Source organism: Centruroides sculpturatus, unplaced genomic scaffold, assembly GCF_000671375.1.
Source record: "Centruroides sculpturatus isolate CEXI.00-Female unplaced genomic scaffold, Cexi_2.0 scaffold1575, whole genome shotgun sequence".
In the NCBI taxonomy this organism is placed as follows: Eukaryota; Metazoa; Arthropoda; class Arachnida; order Scorpiones; family Buthidae; genus Centruroides; species Centruroides sculpturatus.
In genome coordinates, this window is record NW_019385977.1 from 71,260 (window position 1) to 95,595 (window position 24,336).

Genomic DNA, 24,336 nt, shown 5'->3' on the forward strand with positions numbered 1-24,336 from the left:
AATCAGATTTAGAATATTCTGGAAGAAAAGATTGGCCCAAACTGAAACTTGAACCTGCAACCAGTAGTGATATTCAAAATATTTAACAAATGGTTCGCTAACAGAAAATTTTTCCTTAACAATTTTTTTCTCCAGTTGACTGCCTGTGGGCAGTCAACTCAAGAAGAACCCAGATATTACACGTGATGATAAAACTGACATAACTACGCGGTAAGTCACGGACACCGACAAACAAAATGAAAGTTTTGGTTAGAAATAAATACAATACTTTTTCTTGCGATATATCTAATAATAGACAGATGTCATCGTCTCTCAAAATACAATATCTTTTTTATTTTGCTGGCAATAGCTCGACACGTGTTCCGCAGCCATCTTGTATTTTCTCGCATGCGTGGGATTGTGGGATCTCTCTTATGACTGGATCTAGTTTCAAGAACTCTTGAGTTGATCGCAACTGAACCTCATTTCAGTCGAGATTGAAACGGTCAAGGGAGGTCACACCAAGGCGAATGGGGTATAAGGCTCTAGTTTAGTAGTGTTACAGAGTATAATACGTATATTTTAATATATTTTTTAAAAGAAATATAAAACCACTGAGAAATGTTATGTGTGTTTAACAAGGTTCAGAAAACTTTGAAAATGTTAACAACAGGTTTGGCCAAACCTGTGCAAACCCACTGAATTGATCACCACTGCCTGCAACTAAAACTTTGCAGATATCATGCCAGTTATGGTACCCAGACCTCAGTTCAATCTTTGTTTCTAAATCAATTAATTTAGACATAACCATACTGATCATTCACTGAGCTGAATGGGAATGATTCAACACCCTCCTTGACTCTTAGCAGATTTAAGTGTTTACTATAGCATGTCATGATATATATATATATATACACACACACACATATACACACACTTATAAACACATATATATGCACTAGTATATATGCCCAACACTGCCTGAGCAAAAATGAACAACAACAAACATTAAAATGAAAACTGTATAAAAATTTAGTTATTTTAGCTTATTGTTGTCATGTTTATCATGAAGTGTTAAAGAAATTATAATAAGAAAAAGAAAATGCAACAAAACAGAATAAAAACAACAAAAATCTACTTTGAAGACAAAAAAATTTATCTTATTTAAATTCATATACCAAAAATAAAAACAAATGAACAATCAGATTTTGAGGCAAATGGAACAAAAATTTATGAATTAAAACTACTAAAAACCTAAAATATAGCAATTTTTGAAATAAGTGTTAATGTTTTTGCATGTGTTGAATGGGCATCCTCAGGAAAACTAATCCCCCAGCTGCTGAAACAATGGGAGATTGCCATACATGTGCGAAGAGTGGAGATGACATAAGACAATGCATGACTTTGATAATGCTCACCTCTTATGTAGCTCTTCCAGACAACTCTTTCTCAAACATCTTGAGCAGGTGGAAATATATAAGGCCACCTGCAATAACACTGTTATTAATTTTCATGATGTGAACTCTTTTTCCACAGTGTGAAAGTCATTCTTCAAACTATAAATCTTAATAACCTCCTCTTCCCCACTTCACATATGTACAGCAATCCCCCCTTATTTCAGCAGCTGGGGAATTAGTTTGTCTGAAGATTCCTGTTCAACATGGGTGAAAATGTTAGCATTTATTTTAAAAAATTGCTGAATTTTAGTTTTTTAGTGGTTTTAATTCAAATATACCCCAGTTTTGAGTCATAATTTTCAAAATATTTATGCTTAACACCCTGGAAAACCCCAGTACATGGTTTGTACATTCTAAAAATGCAATACTTGAAATGTACAGAATAGTACAATTTCATTGGTCAGGTAGACAGGAACTGATGTTTCTCAACAGAAAATAATCATTGACTTCCACCTATACAAGAATACAATTCAAGACATTCAAATTTTTTCTAATGTTAACATATCATTTAGAGCTGAATATGAAATGGTAATTGGCCAACCCAACAAATTTTATGAAAATGGACCAAACATTTAAACTCAATATCCTGAAAAACCCTAAAAACATTTTGCACTTGCTGAAAATTAATGTTAAGTAATTCTCCTATTTGAATGCCACCATTCCACTGGTCAGATAGGAAGGAGTGTGTGTTGAAGACAAAGGGTTGAAGTTAATTTGATCAAAAGTAGTTGTTAAGCAACTCCTAAATGAAAGAATGGTCCCTGAAAATTTTCATTTCATTTATTCAAACTATGTTAAAATGTATAAAGAACAAACTAACAAACTTTCCTCTTTACATATTATATATGTAATTAGATACACTATAATCTGATATACAGGATTCCTACTCAAATTTTTGTTTTAAATTCTATGACTTTCTCTGACCCTCATATCCCTTACAATATGACATTGACAAAATAAAACAGCATTTAACTTAATATGCATATATACTATTGCTTCTTCAACGTTTCAATTAGTTATTTTTTTCTAATTAACATATATAAATATTATGTATTATGAAANTATATATTTTCTATAATTGCTAAATTATTAAAATTAAAAATAAAATGTTTTATTAAATTAAAATAATTTATCCTGTTATTAATCCATAACCATAAATCTACATGGCTATCAAAAAAGAAAAAAGCCATTATTATCCATTAACAAATCCTATATAATCCATCTATAGAAGTATATATTTATTAAATTTATCTCTTAATAAATTTTCTCAACTTTATAAAATATTAATATATTGGAAAAAAAATCAGAAATTGTATTGTTATGCAATCAAAATTATTAAAATAAAAAATGATAAATAAATAATACCATTTAAATTAAAATGCATTGTTATCATTTCTTTTATCAGTTCATTAACACTTGTCCTGAAACTAAGTGTGAGAATGGTAATTGTGAGGAAACAGGAGAAAGTTAAAATATTTCAAAAAATTTTCATCAATGTTACATTATTAAAAGTCTAACATACTTTTCTCTCAAATTCATAATACTTCATAATTAATATAGCTGTTTTAAAGTTTATAAATAATTGATATTGCTGTAAGTTAATTGGAACTTGCGTTAGTTTGATCCCCTGGCATTTTGCAATACTCTCTCATCCTTGTTGCATTTTATAATAATTCTTCACATAAACAATCAATATTAGCTTTTAAAATTAATCTGCACTATCAGTAATAGTAGTAAATGTCTGTAATAAATTGTCTAAATTAAAAAAAAAAAAAAAAAACACAAAGTGATCACAATTTATAAGATCTTCAATGTATTCTAGTTCTCTTATCCTGTCTTGTATATTAGTGCAATGAGTACATGCCTGTTTTGTTTTATGAGAGCCCTAAATGCTGCAAATCTATAGCTTACTGGGTCATGTGAGGCCCACAGTATGACTATTGCATTGTACTATGTGCCACTTCTCTTTAATGTGATTGGGAAGCGCGCAGCAGCATTGCTTTTCCGCTGCAATTCTATTTCTAAGCCAAATGTGTTGGAATTAATAACTTCGATAAATTTTCTGACAGTAGGTTTCTTGTTCCATATTATTAATATGTCATCTACATAACGCATATACACATCAATGTCATCTCTATATTTGGGTATGGTTACTCTATCTCTAATGACCTCAAGACCATCTCACAGTGTCCCAGAAATGGGGCTGCTAATGGGTACCCCTCTATTTTGCTCATATACCCATCTGTTGAATATAAAAAAAATGATGAAAATGTATAAAAGTGAGTATACAACAGGTGATGCAATATGTTTATTTCTATAAATCAACATATTGCATCAAGTTTAGAATTGAATATGCTATCCTACAATGATGACGAAATGTGCTTAAATTACAATGTTCTTTTAATCTAAAACATTTTTATGTTAACTGATCAGTTTAGTGTTGCTTGGAAAATTGTAATGTAGGCCTATTTAATTATAAATATCAGGGGTGGCCAACCTGCGGCTCGCAAGCCACATGCAGCTCTTTGAAGGATTATTTATGGCTCTCGATAAATGTACCCGAGTTCCCTTTTCATTTTTGTGTTATTATATTTTTAAAAATTATTATCGTTCCGTATGTGTTTCAAAATGTCTTTTAAATTACTAACAACAAATATGAAAAACTAAGTGCAACGTTGTAACAAATTTCATTTCCGTCCAAGTTAAGAATGATATGACTCATCGAAAACTGCGCGAACGAACATAAACAGTGGCGTAATCGTCCGTTATCGACCGACTCCAGACCGATTTTGAATTTGTAAACTGTCATTGCAATGGACAGTTGACATTGTGCTCTGGAGGAAACAATTTGTATCACTCTTGCTACGGATATAATTTGTAATCTGGAATTTTTTGCATACCTTTTTTAATACGTATTTAATTGCGGCTCGCAAAAAATTTCAAATTTTGAAAAATGGCTCAGACTATCAGGGAGCTTGGCCACCCTGGATATATATGATTTAATTTGGATTTTCCAAACTATGTAACAATAATTATTAATTGGATCATAAATTATGATTTATTTTATGTGCAGTAATTTTTAGAGAAATTTTGTGTCCTGAAAATATTCTGTAGCCCTTTTTCATAAGTTGCATTGCACCACAGTATATCTTGCTAATGCAGACAGCTACACTTGGCCAACCATATTGTAAGAAAGAAGAACAACAAGGCAGCCAAGGAGGCAAATTTCCTTACTTTTCTCAACTATTTTACAATTTTTGATAAATTCCCTGAATTTCCATGGCTTTTCTGGACACTAAAAAATCTCAAACTTTCTCTGATTTTCCAGCTGGGTAGTGTGGCTGTATGCCATAATATATATATATTTTATTTTAATTTCTATATAGTTTCCTTTCTTTCCTTTATCTATTGTTTGTTCGTTCTACAAATTTCCTTCTAAACTCTTTCTTTTTGGATGGCTAATCCCTTGGAACAAAAGAGAGGAATGTGGCCCTGAGGGTGATGTGTATGAACAACAACGGTCATTCTTGGCTGGGACTCCAACAAGGTAGGACTGAAGGAGCTCTTGTTCTTGTTTTACAGTTAAGAAGGGCTATCCTTTTAGCTAGGGCTTTGCCCTGTAAGAATATGAAAGAAGAGTTTAGGAAAGTTGAGGATTAGGAGGAAGAGGAAATAAAGATAGATAGGACAGTGTGAAATAAGAAATAGCCCAGTGCCCCCCACGGGAGCCCATGAGTGCTGCCTCGCATTTATTAAAATCAGAACACAATTACATTTGAACATGTGTACATATATACAAAGAGTTAACAATGTTTATACTCCATCGTTGGGAGAGCCGCTCAGTGGGTCAAGAGCCTTACTCTCCTTAATAAATTTGATGATGGCTTTCATCAAATTTTTGTTGTCGATGAAATTGTGCTCACCAGGAGGTCAACTAAAACCCTCCTTGAGACAAGTCCCCACCAGTTTTAGTCTTTGGTCGCTGTATTTGGTACAATTGTAGATCAGATGTTCTACAGTGTATTCAGAATTTATGTCGATGTTGCACTTGCTGGAGGTCTTCCTGAAGCGTTCTAAGTAGGTATTGAACGCCCCATGTCCGGTGAGACATTGTATGAGTTCATAGCTTGGGTAGAAACTTTTGTCTTCTTTCGATTGAAGGAATAAATTTGTAGCATTGTCTTCCAGTGTTTGACTTGTCCCATTCCCTTTGCCATAGAATCCTGATTTCTTGTCTTACATAGAGGTACATATAACTAACTGGGAAACGAGTGCATGTAATGTTTGCATTTGTCCTTGCTTTTTTCGCCAGTTTGTCGACAAGTTTGTTTCCATCAAAGTGAACCGAGAAAGAATAAGAACTATCAAACAACTCCAAGAGAGCATGTGTTCTAGAAATCCACCACCCCAAGATCATCACCAGTATTTGGGTACCCATTTTCCTCTATCCTATCATTGGTTTCTGATTCTTAAATTCTCCTTCACTTAGTTGTAATTAGTTGTAGTTAGTTGTAAGTGTGTAATTAGAGTTATAATATGTGTATTGCAAAATTATTGAAGACGGGAATTGATTGTGTCGTGAAAATAGAACTGATAACAACCTGATAAAAATTGTAGTACGACTCGTATTATACTTTTGTACTGGGACAGAGAATAGCTGGCATCCCAAAAACTTGTCCGAACTCACATGAAATAAAGATATTTCTTATATATAGTTGTATTTTGTAACTCTAGTCACACCTCACATCACAGTAGGAATCCTGCATATAGTATATCTAATCAATACATCAATACATATAAAAATTTCTAGATAAAACAATCCATTATTTAAATAAAAAGAAGTTTTACTTCAAATAATATTTTCACAACAAATATTTAATTTTTACTTTCCTAGCTGTATATATAACGGAGGAAAAGTATGACAATTGGTCAAAAAATGATCCCCCAAGTTTTTTACATTTTTTGGACTTGGGTCTTTTAAATAGACCAGAGTCCAAATTGTTGAGTCCATTAAGAAATGAAAAAAATTCAGGGTTAGTGTGTGTATGTGTGGAGGGGAAGATTTTGTTCACCCATTTTGAACCTTAATAATTCTTGTGCCTTTTGTTAAAAATTTCTGAAATTTTGCAGGGAGGTTTGTGTATTAGGGGATTGATGCTATTGAATTTCGATAGTTAAAGTTTAAGGGAGGAAAAATAGAGTGGGGGGCATGTGTCATATCTTGAGTAGGGTTGATTTAACAAAGATTTTACTTATTATTAGCATTTACAATTTTTTTTTAATAAAAGTCATTCCTACCCTCAGAATTAAAAATTAAGCTTTTTGCCATTTTATAATAATTAATTATATAAAAAGTTTTTTTTAATAAAATATTATAACAGATGGTACAATACACAGTTTTCAATATTGTTGCCTGAAAAGTTAAGCAACTCTGTGCTAGATTTTATAATAAAGTGTTTTGAATATAATACTATACATAGCATAAATCTGAAAAAAGAAATGTTTAAAATATAGTAATCATTAAATTTATTCTAGCAAATGTTAAAATTACAAAATTAATGAAATTTTTTAGATGCATTTATCAGCCATCTTTAAATACAAAACATAGAACAATGAATAATTATGTAGTAGATATATAAACAATAAAGCCCAAACATTTTACCAATCAAATCATTAAAATGCCTGATTACTTCAGACTATGGCTAACTAATAATTAACAACAAGTAATTTGGTAGAATGTCTTACATGTAATTTCAATTCAATATAATTTAAATTTAAAGTTAAGTATCAAATGATCTACCAGATTTTTTATTGGACTACAAATATACCAGGTTGCTTATATGTTATTAAAAATAAGTTATTAGAACTAACTGATACATTTAAGAAGTAAAGTGAGTTATCGGTTAACGAACAGTTCAGATAGCAAACAAATTGGATAACAAACACTTTGGCGAAAGATTTTTATGATCGAATAATGAACACTTTACTGAACAAATATAAAAAGAAGTGACGGAAAATAACGAATACTGATTGATTTTTCCCTTGTCTTCAGGTAACAATTCAAAACCTTCTTCTTCTACGTGGTTTTATATGGAGATATTAGCCGTGTAGGCCCGTTCTCTGAATAGACAATTCAAAACCTTTCAGAACATGGGAGACGTCAACATTGACGCTCAACCTGATACCGATTGGATAGTATTCCTCTGAATTTTGAAACTCGCCCTTGTAATTCTAGCTTTTTGTTTACCTTTCTGACAAATAATTTTTTATAGTCTTCGTGAGACTGTCGGACAGGCACTTGTTAAGTTTTGCATCACAGTTTATTTACAAAAGGTGAAAGTTTAATTGTCCCATCAGATATTCATTAACGTTTTAATACCAAATTTCAAATTTCATCCGGGCCTTGCATTTAAATAATTTTTTGTGGGCTAGTTGATTTCTGTTCTCCGAATTTTTGTAAGTGCTTTTCTGAACTTTTTATTTAAAAAAGAAACTGATAATATTATGGAGCCTAAAATGAGGAGTGTCAAGAACTGTGCTCACCTTAGAAACCAAAGAGATAATAGCCAAGGTAGAAAGTATATACCTTGGCTATTATCTCTGATGTTGCTAGGCAGTATAGCTTGAACAGGCCTACAGTACGCACAATCTTATCTATGAAAGAAATAAAGAGCATTTTAGAGCTCATAATGAAACCTGAAATTGATGTGATGACAGAAAAACTCCAAGAACTCTCAAATAGAGAATACCAAGATACTCAGAGAGATGTGTTTCTTTTGAAAAAGAGGAAGACGAAAGAGGACCAATGTCGACATATGTTACTAAAGATCTTTTGAAGAAGTGAGAGGATGTCAGAACAACAATCATCCAAGTGGCATCCAAATCGGAATAAGGTTAATGGGGTTGGGGATCTCTACAATTACAATACTATTAATTACTTCCGAAAAATCCTGAAGAAAAGAGAAAACAATCAACATTGGACAGATTCTTTAACCCCCACAAACAAAAAAAACATGACTAATAAAAATGCAAGACTGCATATATATGTATTTTTACTATTATGTATAAATAAACATAGTAAAAAAGTATTTATTTTTTATTTTTTTGAGTCTCCGGAATGAATTAATCAAATTCCCATAAAAACCTATGGTAAATCAATAATCGATTAACGAACAATTCGGATAGTGAACAAAGTCTTGGACGGATTATGTTCATTAACCGATCACCCACTGTATATAAAAATATGCACAAATAAACAATAAAAAAATATAAAACTGAATAATCACCACTGAATTTATATTGATTAAATGTACAATAATTTTATAATGCAAGGGAAAAGCATTCCACATTATAATGATTGAAGTAATTCTCCCCTACGCTATCTTCCTATATTTCCATATGCTTGACAATGTTAAGATTGTTAATACATTTGTTGACAAATACCTCATTCTAAAGCGTCATACTGTCATTGTTTCTAATTTTAATGTTTGCTAGTGTAAAGATTGATGATTGCTATACATTATAATAAATTTATTGTAATAATTTAATTCATTTATTTCATAAATAAAAATAAACTATTGTAAACATAATAGTAAGAGATATGAAAATTGTATAAATTTACACTAAAATTGTAATTAGAGTAATATTGATTATGCAATTATATGTTTATAATATGTAGCCACTTATACATAAACATTCATCAAAAAGTTTAGCATATTAAATTATTTCAATTTCTGCCAATAAATCAGAGAAGGAACAATTTAACTTACTTATCAACAAAATTTAGTAAATTTATATTAATTGCACAAATTTTATTTAAATTTTTTTTATTTTACTTTTTTATTAAACACCAAAATATCTCTAACTTTTAATGCCAAACTGCATACTAAAACTATTTCCATATTTAAAAAAAATTCAATTACTGTATACAAACAAATGGTCATACTTTAAATTAAATGTTTTGTCTACTTCAATCACAGGATAAAGTTGGAATGAAAGACTGATTGTCACCTACACACATTTAATATGTAAAAAGTATCCAAATCTTAAAATTTTCTTGAAAAAGTTATCTTTTAAAAGAATATTAAATTTAAAAAAATTTTTTAGTAGTACATATATGAAAAAGTAGTATAAATATTTTTTCTTGTGATTAAAATCAAATGCATATTTTTACAAAAGCAGATTTAATAAAACATTTAGATTAATACAAACTGTATAAAAACAGAATTAGGTATACTTTACTTTTAAAACAATTTTAGTTCATAATCTATTTTAAAATATTAAATTTAATAATACAAAAATACCTGGTCGTTTGGTTTTTCTGGAATGCTTTTTCTTGACAGGAAAACCTAAAAGTAAACAAACTGTATTAATTAAAATATAAATATCTAAACAGAAAAAAAAATTGCATATTTTAAAAATTAAAAGAAAAATAAACATTAAGTTCAGAGTGAGTAAAGAACTAATTACATCTTAATAAAAAATATATGAACAACTGGATGTCATAAATATCAATAAATATGTGATAAATCAAAAACTCAGCAATGATTTTAATAAAACAAATGTTTTCTATTTTTTAGTACCCTTAATCAGGGTTGAAAATAGATTCTAGAACACAGTCAAACATCAAAGTCACACGAGAACAAAAAATTTAAATATACAAATAAAAAAATTGCAAATTAAGAATTTTCCATTTCAATGGGTTTTCATTTTATATAGAATCGTTTTTATTAATGTAGAAAAATATTATAGTTTATATTCAAAACTTAAATGTTCTCTGACTTATCAGTTATTATTAATTATTATAATCATAATTTCAAAAATATTTTGTTGCTTACAGAAAACTACATGCTACATGGAACTAACTGGATCTTAAGCACAGATTTTAAAGCTAGGATGAAGCATTCTGATTGTCATGAAACATGACAATGGTGACTGCAAATTGCTTTGATAACTTCAAAAGATTCTATTGTTAATGATAGAGGAAAAATTTATCTAACATTTTTGTGAGGATAATAATCTTGTTTCCTTAAATAGTTTATTGTCAGGAGATGAATACAGTAATTTTACCTACCATGCAACTAAGGGAGGCAGTGTAATTGATTTTGTGATAGTGTCACAAGAATTACAGTGGGTGATCAGTTAATGAACATAATCTGTTCCAAGACTGTTTGCTACCCAAATTGTTCATTAACCAATTATTGATTTATCATAGATTTTTATAAGAATTTGATTAATTTGTTCTGGAGACCCCAAAAAATTAAAAAATATATACTTTCTTACTACGTTTATTTATATTTAATAATAAAAATACATATATACACAGTTATTAGTCATGCTTTTTCTGTTTGTGGAGGTTAAAGAATCTGTCTAATGTTGATTGCTTTTCTCTCCTCTTTAGGATTTTTCAGAAGTAATCAACAGCATTGTCATTGCAGACTCCCAAGCCTATTAACTTCATTCTGGTTTGGATGCCATTTGGATGACCGTTGTTCTGACATCCTCCCACTTCTTCAAAAGATCTTTAATAGCAGATGTTGGCATTGGTCCTCTTTCATCTTCCTCTTTTTCAGAAGAAAACACATCTTGCTGAGTTTCTTGGCATTCTTCATTTAAGAGTTCTTGAAGTTCTGTCATCACATCAGTTTCAGGTTCCATTATGAGCTCTTGAATGCTCTTTATTTCTCAGATGTGATTTTCAGCTCCTTTAGCTGCTTAAGTTTTCTTGATATATCTTTCTTAGCTAAGATTATGCCTACTGTAGACCTGTTCAAGCCATATTGCCTAGCAACATCAGACATCTTGTGCCCACTCTCTACCTTGGCTATTATTTCTAGCTTGGTTTCTATGGTGAGCACAGTTCTTGAAATTTCACTCTTTTTAAGCTACATAATATTATTATTAATAGTTTCTTTTTTAAATAAAAAGTCCAGAAAAGCAAAGCATTTACAAAAATTCAGAGAACAAAAATCAACTAGTGCACAAAAAATTATGTAAATGGAGGCCCGGATGAAATTTGAAATTTGGTATTAAAACGTTAATGAATATCTGATGGGACAGTTAAACTCTTGCCTTTTGTAAATTAAAATCGATGCAAAACTTAATGAGTACCTGCCCGACAGTCTTGAGAAGACTATAAAAAATTATTTGTCAGAAAAGTAAAAAAAAAGCTGGAATTACAAGGACAAGTTTCAAAATTTAGAGGAATACTATCCGATCGGTATCAGGTTGAGCATCGATGCAGTTGTCTTCACAGCTCCGAAAGATTTCGAATTGTCACCTGGAGACAAGGGAAGACCAATCGGTATTTACTATTTTATGTCACTTCTTTTTGTTTTTGTTCTGTGAAGTGTTTGTTGTCCAAACATAAAAGTCTTCCGCGAAAGTGTTTGTTATCTGATTTGTTTGCAGTCTGAACTGTTCGTTAACAGATCATCCACTGTACATTCTCATATTGTAAATGATTTGTGTATTTTATCAGAGATAGGTTCTGATCACTCACCTGTTTTACTATCAATGATTCCCTTGGTATCATGTAGAGTTTTTAATAGACAAAGTTTTGGTAAACAAGCGATATTAAGGAATGAATTTAAATCTTTGTTTACTGTCACATTAGATAATGTTTTATCAGAGAAATATGGAGGAAACATCACATCAAATGATCTAGTAGAATGTATAGTTAAAGCAGCAGTTAAATTTCCCTGGATTCAATTCACAAAGTTAAATCTGTTCTTTTGTAAAAACCATATAAGAAATGTGTGGTATGATAGTGAGTGCTGTACCATGAGAAAAAAATCTGTGAAAATTGTTTAAGGCAGCAAAATGTTAAATACAGTAGAACATTATATTTTGTGTAAAAACTATTTGAAAGAGTATAAAGTATTACGTCAAAAAAAAAAAAAAAGTCTTATTTTTGGAACTTAAATAGGAGATTGGTGTCATGCAACAATTCTAAAATATTCTAAGAAACAATTAATAGCTTTAAATGAATTGGGTTATAGTTCAAGAATTCCCTTGGAAAGATGGTTCAATTTTTATGCTGCTAAATTCTCTAAAGAACATTCTTTGATTATTAACGATGAACAATTGTCAATGGATGTGTATAAATGTTTCCAATAGAGGTAGAATGTTTTACAGATTTACATTGGAGAAGATAAAAGATACAATTAATCATTTTAAAGCTAGTACTTCACCTGGAATTGATTTTATTAGAACAGAATATTTAAAATGTTTTTCAGAAAAGTTTCTGTTTACAATATTAGAAGTTTTTAAGTGCATTAAAGGAAGTTCTAGTTTTCCAGAAACATGGATTGAATCTTAATCTTTGATTATTCCAATAAATAAAAATGGTGATGTTTATGATCCCAAAAATCATTGTACTATATCTTTGGTTCCTGTAATTGGGAAGCTGTTTGTCTTTATTAAATAAAAGACTAGAAGAATGGATTCTTACATATGATTTTGTGTGTCAGGAATAAATATGTTTTCGGTCTGGCCAATCTTGTCATACAAATGTTTGTACTAAATGCATTAATTCAATCAAAATCCTAGAAAAAAAAAGAAGAAACTTTATACTGTTTTTATGAACTTTAAATCTGTGTTTAATCATAAAGTTTTATAATCTATATTAGAAAGAAGAATGGGCATAGATAAACAGTTTCTTGACCTTATCATTGATATATATTCCAAAGCTACTGCAAGAGTAAAGATACTAGCTGAAACAACTGATTCATTTGGCATCAACATTGGAGTTTTGCAGATTGAGATTCTGAACCCACTAGTTTTCAACTTATATATTAATGGTTTGATAATGCTAGTGGTTTAACTTGCTAAATCTAACTTACCTGGGATTTCTCTGTCTGATCAGATTGAGATACACATATTAATGTATGCTGACAATACTGTAATTCTTGCTGACACTCCACAAATAAGGAAAAGAAAATTGCAATTTTAGAGAAATTTTGCAGTGATTATGGATGAACTATAAATGTTTTAAGGTAATGTCATTCAAGAAGGACTATCATGCAGAGAAAAATGGTTTCCTTTAATAATAAACCTTTACAAGTTGTTTCAAATTACATATACCTAGTAGTTTTATTTTCATCTTCTGAACAATTTTTACAGCAAAATTTATAGTATATGTAAGGCTAAAATGGCATTGGATTCTATGTGGCTGATTCTTTCAAGAGCTAAAATTAATTCTGCTCATTTTTACATAAAATTAATTTAATTGATGATTTTATCTGTATTACTTTACACTGCTCTGTATAGACAACTACCTGTTATGATAAAATGGAAATTGTTCTTGCTCTATATCTTTGAAAAACTCTTATGCTATATAGTAAATTTCCAGCTTACTGTTGCATTTGGAGTTTGATGTTTCTAGAATATTAATAATTGTAATAAAAGGAATAATTTCACTTTGGATTAGACTTTTTAAATTGAAGGATAAAAGTTATGTTAAATTTGTGTTAAAAAAACTCTATAAATTAGATTAAAAAATGGACATTTGTGCATGTAATTGGACAATGGCACTGAAAAATTTGTTAGATTGACATGGTTTCTAACACATCTTTTTATGGTTGTCTCAAGTTCTTCATTTGATTGAAAGATATCAATCATTACAATAATTCTAAAAGTGTGTTGTGAACAAATCATTACAAGAAGAGTGGTCTTTGCTGGAAAAGAATAAGCATTTTCAATTATACTGTAGTATTAAAACAACTTTTATGTGCAAGGATTATTTGTTTACGGACATAAATCATTATGTCAAACAATTAATTCTTCAACCGAGATGTGGTCAAAATTATATTTTGATGTATAATAGCAATACATCAAAATATAATTTTGACCACATCTCAACTAATAATAGATCTTCACAAAATTGGTAATAATTGTAGTATGCAAGTATATGAAACTTGGAAACACATATTTTTCTATTTTATGAAATTTGAAGCAGGTAGGAAAAAGTATTTGACAATATTTAAGTCTTGGAAAGATATAATTAATTTATTGTGTTTTCCAAAAATTGATTATTATTGTATATTTTATTTTGTATTATCTTGTACTAAGTTATTATATTAATTTGTTAAATATTACTAACTTTACTTTTAAATTATAGTTTAACCCCCTTGTAACAACAAACTAAGGTTCATGCAATAAAAAATTAATTAATTAATAATTCAAAATAATTATATTTTTAAATACATACCATTTTTACAATATCCTTTACTTTTTATAGAGATATGGGTTTGTCTTAAGCAAGCATCTCTATGAAGAAGACAATGATTTTCATAAGAAATACCATTTGATCCACAAACGGGAGCATAGTGATCAGGACATACGTCAATACAAGAACATACTGAAACTCCTGATTTTAACACTTTGCATTCCCTTCCAGCTCTACATTTTATGAAATCACAGGCACTTTCTGCTATAAATAAACAAAAAAAAAACACACATGTTTTTCAATTTAAAATACCATATTTGCTAAAATATACAAATATATGTGGTGTAATATTAAAAAAAAAAAAAAAAACTAAACTGCTGTTTGGCAATAGTGCAAACTACAGTCTTTTTTCTATAAGGATCGATGCTTAGACATTTGAGCATCGGTCTGCCAAATAAGATTGAGTTTTTCAAATTGAATAATTTGCTACATATGATTTTGTAACATTGTATTAGTATTGTGATCTGAGAATTAACTTGAAAAGCAAACAAAGTTAAATTTTGTATTAAACTTTGAAACTCTGCCACAAACACCCTTAAATGCTTCATAAGGTCTATGACAACTAAACCATGAGCAAAGCCACAAGCCCCAAGACTGCAAAACAAGTCAGATTCATGACAGAGAGCAAATTGTTCTTTTTTAGCTGTATGGATATTATGTATTGAGAATTTGTTTCTTCCTGTCAGACAATGAATTCATCAGACTTTTACTGTGACATTTTGAGTCAATTACACATTTGCTGCAAAAGACCAAAGCTGTAATGCAACCAAACCTGGCTCCTCAAATTTGATTTCTGCACATACACAAGTATTTTTTGTGAAAAATAGTAAGACAGTCTTCTCCAACCCTCTTTACTCATCGAATTTAGCTCTTTGTGACTTCTTTTTGTTCTTCAAAATTAAACTGAAGCTCAAGGGACAGAATTTCAAAATGGTCAAAGAAATTCAGTCCAAATTCCTACAGAAACTTCAGAATTTTTGAAATAATGATTTCCAAGGAATGTTTGAGTCTTGGCAGAAGTGGTGGAACCACTGTATAAAAGCAGAGGAGGACTATTTTTAAGGGAATGATGGCCAGATTTAAATTACATCATATAAGCAAGTTGAGAAAATTATCAAGTTAATTTTCTCAACTTGCTTATCTAATATCCGGCGTGAAGTTCAATAATAATTTTTCACTTTTAAATTACATCATATCCAGTTTTTTTTTGATGCACCTGTATTTAATTAATATTTGTAAAATTTGCATAAATATATTATTGACTCATAATACAATCTCCAAATAATTGAAATTTTTTTAACTGATAAAATTCTAAAAATATTTTTAAAGAAGTAGAAAGATTAAACTTCTAATGAAACAAAGTTCAAATACAAAAGTTTCATAATATAAAAGTCATTACAATTTAGAAATCAGTACATATTACTGTAACAAAAAAAAAATGTTCTTTAACAAATTTCAGACATAAAAGAATACACCTTGTTCTTCAAGCACCTTCAACTAACAAAAAACTCATCATGAAATTAACGTCCGTAATAGAACACAGTTATGTACAGAACTGACTTCATAGATGTGTAACGTGTGCATTCACACAGAGTATCACATTTATGGAGTCTCATGCTAAGTTAATACTTGGTTCCCAGTATCTTAAAAAAATCCTGGCATTTATATTTTGTACTGGGCCCCACAAAATATAGAGCTGGTTCTGGCTGTGGAAACCAAATTCACTGGTGCACTCAAGGTTTAATCTTGAGGTGTAAAGTCAAACAGATAAAAAAACTTTTTTATGTGAACTCAATAAAATTCCATTAGGTGACCATTAATTCATAAGTAATATATAAAGAGAACACATGACACAATATAAATAAAAAATTGAATTTTAATTAGAAAAATATTTTTGGAAAATTTACTAGTGTTTCTTTTCCTTTTACTTTGGGAGTGCCAGGGCTCTTGGCCCACCCATGTGCACCACTGACCAAATTGATTGTCCAAGATTACATAATAAAAAAATATCAAAATACAGTATTATTGTATTTGCTATGATTTTAAAATAATGATATTTTTAATTTGATAAAATAAGAAATTTATAGTTTATATATATTTACGATATTTAAATTCTACTATCTGTTACAAAATTTTTTTTTAATTTGCAAATTAAGAGAAATCTGTCAAATTCAATCATCTTTTATTAACTTTTAGTCCTAGGAACAACACTACAATAGCACTGACCTTTTAAAACAGGCATTTTTGACTGAATGCTGACTACTGAATACAAAAAAATATCAGCTGATTTATTTGGAACTGATTAAAAAAGAAGATTCAGACTCTAAGCCTTAGAATGAAAAAGTATCTTCTACTTAATAATAATAACAAATTATGTACATTTTTATTTATAAAGACATATATAATTTGTAATTATTTTTAAAAAATTATTATTATGTAATGAAAAGTAAAAAAAATTAAAACTTATCATTGAGATCTGCCATTTTTTGGCAGCCACACAAAATAGTGTATTTAGTGAATATACAGTACACTGAACAAAGCTAGAAATATAATTGGCCTGAGGAGGCCTAAAGCCGTATCTCTTGAGAAGGAAATTGGTTAAGTTAGTCACTGATTACATCCACGAGTAGTGTTGTTGTCATGCTGGAAGAATGATACTGGATAGCGAAGGAGTCCAATAGTCATTTTCACGAGTTCCTTTTACAGAAATATATACAAAGGTTACAATTACACTGTCAGTATAATTGTAACTTTTGTATATTGTCCTGAACTCATTTATAAACAAACTTTAACTCTGCTCATTTCTAGAATTCTAAGTAGATTAATCAGTATAGTTTTTGCAAGCTAAGAGTTTTCTCCTTTTCTTTCTGTGGCAATGTCATCTTTCCTATCATGTCATTGATGTTAGTACTACACATTCGTGTTTCAAATAACTAAATATATATACTTGTATATATAATTACCTAACCAATTAAATCATCCTAGCTAATTAGATTTCTTACTTAGCCATCTGTTTTACTGAAAATTGTTCTGATTATGGCTACATGTAAAGACAATGCTATTAACAAAGAGCCAGAAGACTGTCTAAGCATGAATGTTGACATTATGTAAATTTCTATTACAATTTGATATCTCCTAATAGTACTTGAAACTATCTCCATTTCATGTTTTTATTTCCATATTGGAAGTTATATAATATGCAAAGTTTTGAACCATGACTTTTAAAACCGAAGGAGACAATTAAATAAATCACACTAATCTTCAACAAGTGTAAGTTGATAAATTCTAATTTTTAGCCTTTTTGAGCTATCTTCAGGTATTGTTTTAAATAAGATGCACAAACCATTAAGATTTTTGAATTTCCATCATTCCAGAGAATAAAACTCCTCTGTATTTAAAGATGAGCAGTGATTGTTCAAAATGAGAAAGCAAAAAATATTAAATCTAAATACAGTGGAACTTCGATATATGACCTTAATCCGTTCCTGGTGTTTGGACTTATACCGAATAGGACGTATACCAAACCAACCTTTTCCATAAGAAGTAATGTAAAAATGATTAATCCGTTCTCATGTAAAAAAAATTGCTGGCTTTAAACACCTGGCTTTCCTCACTAGTTTCTGCTTGATTTTTCATGAGATCAGCATGTATCCTTTTAACTTTCTCGCAAATAATTTCTTCCGATACGCTGTCGCCGGCACACTGTTTTTCAGTTATCCAAAGCAAAAGCAATTTCTCGACATGATCTAATGTCTTCGATCTCTGTTTAGAAATTGATTTAACCCCTTTCGCAACGTTAGCAAATTTAATAATGTCTTTATTTTTCACGATTGTCGATATCGTCGTTCTCGGAATACGGAATGCAACAGTTAAATCTCGTTAAATCTCGAACACGCGTGCCACCTTCATATTTCTCAACAATCTCTTTTTTCAGTTCCGTTGTGATTCTAGTCATTTTTTTATTTTTCTGTTGCCCTTTTGCAATTCATGATTAATAAAAATAATAAAATGTTACTTACAAATTAAAATCAGAAGAAATTTAACAAAGTTATAAACCGTAGCACTGCGAACGTGTAGTCTAGTGTAGTACACCGATAGTGCTACTTGTTCATAGATGGCGCGTATAATTGAATTAAGTCGTATACCGAACAAAAGTCGTATACCGAGCAAAATTTGTTTCGTCCAAACAGGACGTATTCCGAATTGGATGTATTCTAAAGCAGACGTATACCGAGGTTCCACTGTATATAAAATTGCTTGTCCTGACTGACTGACTGACTGACTGACTCACTGATTCATCATCACCCAGAGCAGACCGCTTAACCTAAAGAGGTGAAATATGGTAGACAGTTAGGGTACGTCATGGAAACGCACACTAAGAAGGGATTTTTCAAAATTCCCCCGCGGGAGGGAGAGCGTTAAGGCTTAACCGAAAGAATGGCTTCTAATGCACTATTTTAGATGCAATTTTTTGTTTTTATCTGCATTTTAGTAGGGTATGCCATAGCAATGCACACTAAGAAGGGATTTTTTGAAATTCCCCCGCAGGCAGGAAAGGATTTAGTCTTCATCAAGTACTTAGGTGTATTAAATTAATAACATTTCAGACATTGTTATAAATATTTTTATCTATTTCAATTTTAAAATTGTTCGAACCATTTTAAATTCAAATTTTTTATTGCATATTGGTTCGATTATAGAACAATTGTAAACGTTCCAGAAAATTGATCAAATTGAAAATAGTTCGTTTGATTCTCGGCAATTCTCATCATTCTCAGCAGTAGGTGTTATATAACAATTACTATGGTTGTAGAAATACTGAATATAAATGGGGTTTGCGTGCAAAAGCAGCGAGTAACAGCTAGTATTTCATATTTTGAATAAAACATTCACCATTTTAAATATGCAAACCTATGTTAGAAAAGCAAAACAGATGAAAAAAATAAAAGAGCAAACATGCCATATAAAATAAAAATAAAGCTCAACATGAATTTCAGCTCAAAAATGGATTTCCATACTGTGAGATTTTATTTCTCTATGTTTAAAGTTAATGTATCTGTCATTTTTTCTATGGAATAAATCAATTTCCAGCTGCTCTCAGGGCTTTAAAAAGCTGCTCTGTCTTGTAGGACATATTACAGAGGCTTCATTCTTTAGTACTCCCTGCCTTGGATCTGTGGCATTAGAAGATAATACAGTGGTGCATAACTCCTTCCTGATGTCCATTTTGTGCTCATATAGTCATGCTGAGGGTAAGCAAGATATGGCACCTGTGTACTCCCTTTGTATGTTAAATTTTCTATCAAAAGCATCTTACAAACTCCTAGCATCCTATAGTCATTTTGCTTATTCTTGTTGCTAAGGAGTTGATAGACTATTTTGTTCCTTTTATAGAGTAGGTTTGTGCATTTTTTCCTCTGGCTGTAGCATGATATAAGGAGGACACACATAAGAAATCTGCACTGGTTAAAAGCATGGCAATATATCATTGGTATCATGGTTCCTTCATTCAGCAGCTCAACAAAGTTTATTGTAACAATGATAGAATAAAAATGCTGAGATACAAAATCAAAGGTGCCACTATCACCATCCAATTCAATCCTTCATTTAACCGCTTATATCCCAAATGTTAATATTTATCAACTTAGAATTACTGAAATCATAAGATTAGTGTAATTTATTTAGCAAAGATTCATACCATTAAATTTTTCATTTTAATTTGATCTTAACATGCAAACATGTTACTATAAAAATGTAAAACTTTAAAACTTTACACTGTTTGCTCTGCTTGTTCTAAGCCAGGGGTGTCCAACCTGTGGCCCGTGGGCCACATGAGGCCAAGGCAAGTTCCAATGTGGCCCAATAAATGTGTAAATAAAACCGACAAATTGTTTTATTTTTTTGTTTATTTATTTATTTCAACGGCATAAACTCAAAAAAGAAGTTTCACAAAACGTAAACTTTTATACATATTTTATTTTTGAGTGGAAAGGAAATACTTTCAAATACTTGACAAAGGAATACTAAATAAAGCTGAAGTTGTGACTCAAAGGATTATAGACCAAAATTTGAGTAAAGGAGAGAAAGGCCAAAAGATAAAAAGTAGTGAAAAAGGTTAAATAGACATTCTGATATGCAAATATTGACCCTTAATTTTCCAACCTTCCTCACTACTTTTTATCTTTTGTTCTTTCTCTCCTTTTCTCAAATTTGGATCTATAATCCTTTGAGTTCCAACTCCAGCATTATTTAGTACTCTTTCCAGCATTGCAAGATTTGGCTACTTTGCACCAAATTTGGCTACCCTTTTTTTTACTTTGGCATAAAAATTATCATTTTGCACATTGGCTACTTTCTAGCCTACATATTATTTATAATATTAGTCAAATAAAAATGCACTTTAAAACGGTGTTTTGTCATTTTTTATTACTTAGAGACCCAAATAAAACAAATATTTGTGTTTTTCAAGTAAATTTTTGTTTGTCTCCTTTGTAATAGATGAATTTATTTATTTCTAAGTAAAAATTGGAAGTCTGTAGAAGTACTTTTTTAAAATATCCTTTTTCGTGATAAAGTTAAAAATACTTATTACTATTACTTATTACTATAATCTAGACATGTTAATCCTTAAATATACAAGTATATTTAAGGATTGGGTCACAAATATATTATTTATGCTTGTGGCCCAAAACTTCATGACTTCTTCCAATGTGGCCCAGAGGAACAAAAAGGTTGGACACCCCTGCTTTATTTGATGCTTACAGTCAAAATTCATCACTTGAGTATTTGAACTGATTCTTTGTTTTAGTTTTAAAATATTCCATATATAATTAGTTCTTTCAGAATATTGAAGATGGGACATTGCATTTTCTTAAGGTTGATTATAAACGATGACACCCATTATTTAGAGTGTCCGCTATTTAGAGGTAAATATAATAGATGTCCTATTTGAAGGGTCTGGGGATTGTAAAAATGCCCATTAAGTACAAGTGTCTGCTACTGGAGAGTGTCCATTAATGGAGATTCACTGTATATTGTTATGCACATAAGTTTTAAATCAGAGATTAAAATAATATATGGAAAAGAAAAACTACATTGTGTGAACTTCTCTTTCTCTTCTTTTTTAACATTAAATAAATTTAAACATTTTCAATTCAATAAGAATTGAGGTAGTCTTAAAAATTATTCTATTTTTTTTATAAAGATTAGGATAAGTTAATTTTGAAAGACTAATCAGTTTAAATAATAATGAAATGTATTTTAGTATATTAGAATATACTTCATTACTTGAACATTATATATTGTACGATAAACAAAGATTGCCAAAAACATGACAAAGTATGACAAAACAACAAAAATATTAACTTTGCAAAGTCAAAGTTAAAATGTATTAAGTTAGAGTAAAAATATCATTAAAGTTCTGAATATTAACAGACATAACTTCTAAAACATTTAGTGGATGAGGTTATAAGTGCAAATAAATGCAATCTGTATTAATTGTACTAAAAAGAATTTAAAAAGTTTCAGTGTATTGTGGGAAGAGGTGAAATATTAATATATCAAAATGATTAAAATACATGGCAATCTCTTTTGTAAGATTTTTCAAATTTTAACAATTACAGTAACCATCATAAAATGAGAAAAATGAAGCTACCAAAAAGTAGGCATGATTACGGTTTTCTGTAAATAACTGAAATTCAAAATGTATAATGGAAATTCAAATTGATCTAATGCACTTGATAGGTTAAAAATATTGTAAAACTATATACAGTTTATTATTTTGATATATGAGAGCAAGCAATACTTAATATCTAACTATTGTTAGATTTTATAAAAATAGCCAGTATGAACTTAAGTTTACAAAAACTTTTCCAAAAAAATTCCTTAGTAGACAATACATACAAGATGTGTCTTTTCATTCACTCTTTTCAAACACACTTGAGGAAATAATAATATTTAAAAAAAAAACTATTTTTAGATTACTGTATTTACTTGCATATAAGACAAATTTTTATTCATTTTTCACTGCTTCAAAAACCTAGGTCGTCTTATATGTGCGAGTGAAGGATTCTTTGCATTTTTGCAATAATTTTTGTGAACCATGTATTCGCATCACATTTTATACTGGATGCTTGCCTTTTGGTGTTTAAAAACAAAACTATTTTATTTGGGTCATTTGAATTGTTCTTGTGTATTGTCAGAAGTAAAGATGAATAGCTATAGGAAAAGCAAAGCTTTTGAATTGAATTCCAAATTGAAATTCCAAAATCACACAAAATCATCAAGCCTGACATAAGTTTTAATCCATTCCCACATGAAAACAGATGAATTTGGAGAAACTCATAAGTGTAATCGACGGAGAGTGAATTTGACTGTTAAGAATTGGCAAAAAAAGTTCCTGATTGTTCAGCTTTACATGAACAAATTATGTTGCTGATTTTACAAGATTTTTCCTTAAAGTTTAAAATGCCCATAATTTTTGAAGGATAATGTGCACAGTTACATGCATTTGATATTTTACTTGTGATTAAACAAAATAAAATTAGAATTGTATTAATATATCTAATTTTCTTTATTTTAATCTTTAAAGTTACACTTCATCCTACATGCAAGATCGTCTTATATGCAAGTAAATACGGTATTTTATTTCTGCCTTAAACAACTTATTTCCATTTTAATACATAATATTTGTATGTCAAATACTGTTTCACTTATTCAGAATATTACATTCAATTCAAGATATGTATAAGTATATTATTTGTATTAATGTAAAATTGATTATTTTAAAAACGTTTATTATTGTATTATAAAAATAAGATAAACTATAGTGTGTGAGAACATGTAACAATCAAAACTCAGACTTTAAACTTCAATTTATTTGGTTATTAACTTGTAATTTAATAACCACATTGTTATAAAAACATGCATGAATTATATGTATGTAAAATATAAAAAAAGAAAAATTTAATTTACCATGTTTTCTTTCTCCTTTAACCTAAAAAGTTTAAATGTAAAAGCAGAAATTAGAAATATTATATTTGAATTAATTCTAATTCTAAAGCTTCTAATAAAAAATCTTTACCTGTAATATCCAACATGATACCAGAGATAATATTAAGATATGTTTCATCTACAGAAATAAAAAGGTGCATACTTTAATAATAAAAGAATTAAGATTAATAAAGAATTTAGAATGGGTATTCGTAATAAACTACCATTTTGAGTGTTTATTTAGGAATCTGTTATGCATCCATCTGTTTTAGTAATTAAAAATATTTTAAAAACGTGTTTAAATAGTACTCCGGATGTCAACAAGATTACTTGATTCAGTCTTGGCTCGGATACAATCTCATCTACGTATGTTTGAAAAAAAAAAAAAAAAAAGGTTTATTTGTTTTCATTTTATAAATATTTCTTTTCTAAATTATTTTAATTATTATTTTTACTTGAATTTATAACATAAAAATAAGCAATAAAAAATATTACTTTAATTTTTATTGCTAGTTAGTTTATATACTGTGTCGCCACTAGCAAATTGGTTTGACATTCAACGGAATTGCTTTTTACTATGTGCCAGACATGGGCAAATGTGGCTCTTTTTGAGTTACATACGGCTCTTGCTGAAAGCTCTTCGCTTGCCCACCTCTGCTATATGCGTTACTATTAACATTT

General features: G+C 29.6%; 1 protein-coding gene across 5 annotated transcripts in view; it reads right to left on the reverse strand.

The window, feature by feature from the left end:
* Positions 1-24,017, reverse strand: part of LOC111612903 (follistatin-related protein 1-like) — a 50,929-nt gene extending 26,912 nt beyond the window's left edge. For 2 of the 5 annotated variants that reach the window (XM_023354189.1, XM_023354191.1), the window contains exons 1-5: positions 23,880-24,017; positions 23,747-23,794; positions 23,638-23,659; positions 14,647-14,868; positions 9,740-9,784 (exon numbers count right to left, since the gene is read on the reverse strand). In XM_023354189.1, coding sequence (XP_023209957.1) covers positions 9,740-9,784; positions 14,647-14,868; positions 23,638-23,659; positions 23,747-23,794; positions 23,880-23,882 — 340 coding nt within the window. In that variant the 5' untranslated portion in view covers positions 23,883-24,017. Of the gene's footprint in view, positions 1-9,739; positions 9,785-14,646; positions 14,869-16,890; positions 16,922-23,637; positions 23,660-23,746; positions 23,795-23,879 lie in introns of those variants that run through there. The other 3 variants (XM_023354190.1, XM_023354193.1, XM_023354192.1) reach the window with 3 other exon arrangements.
* Between the last annotated feature and the right edge of the window lie 319 nt (positions 24,018-24,336).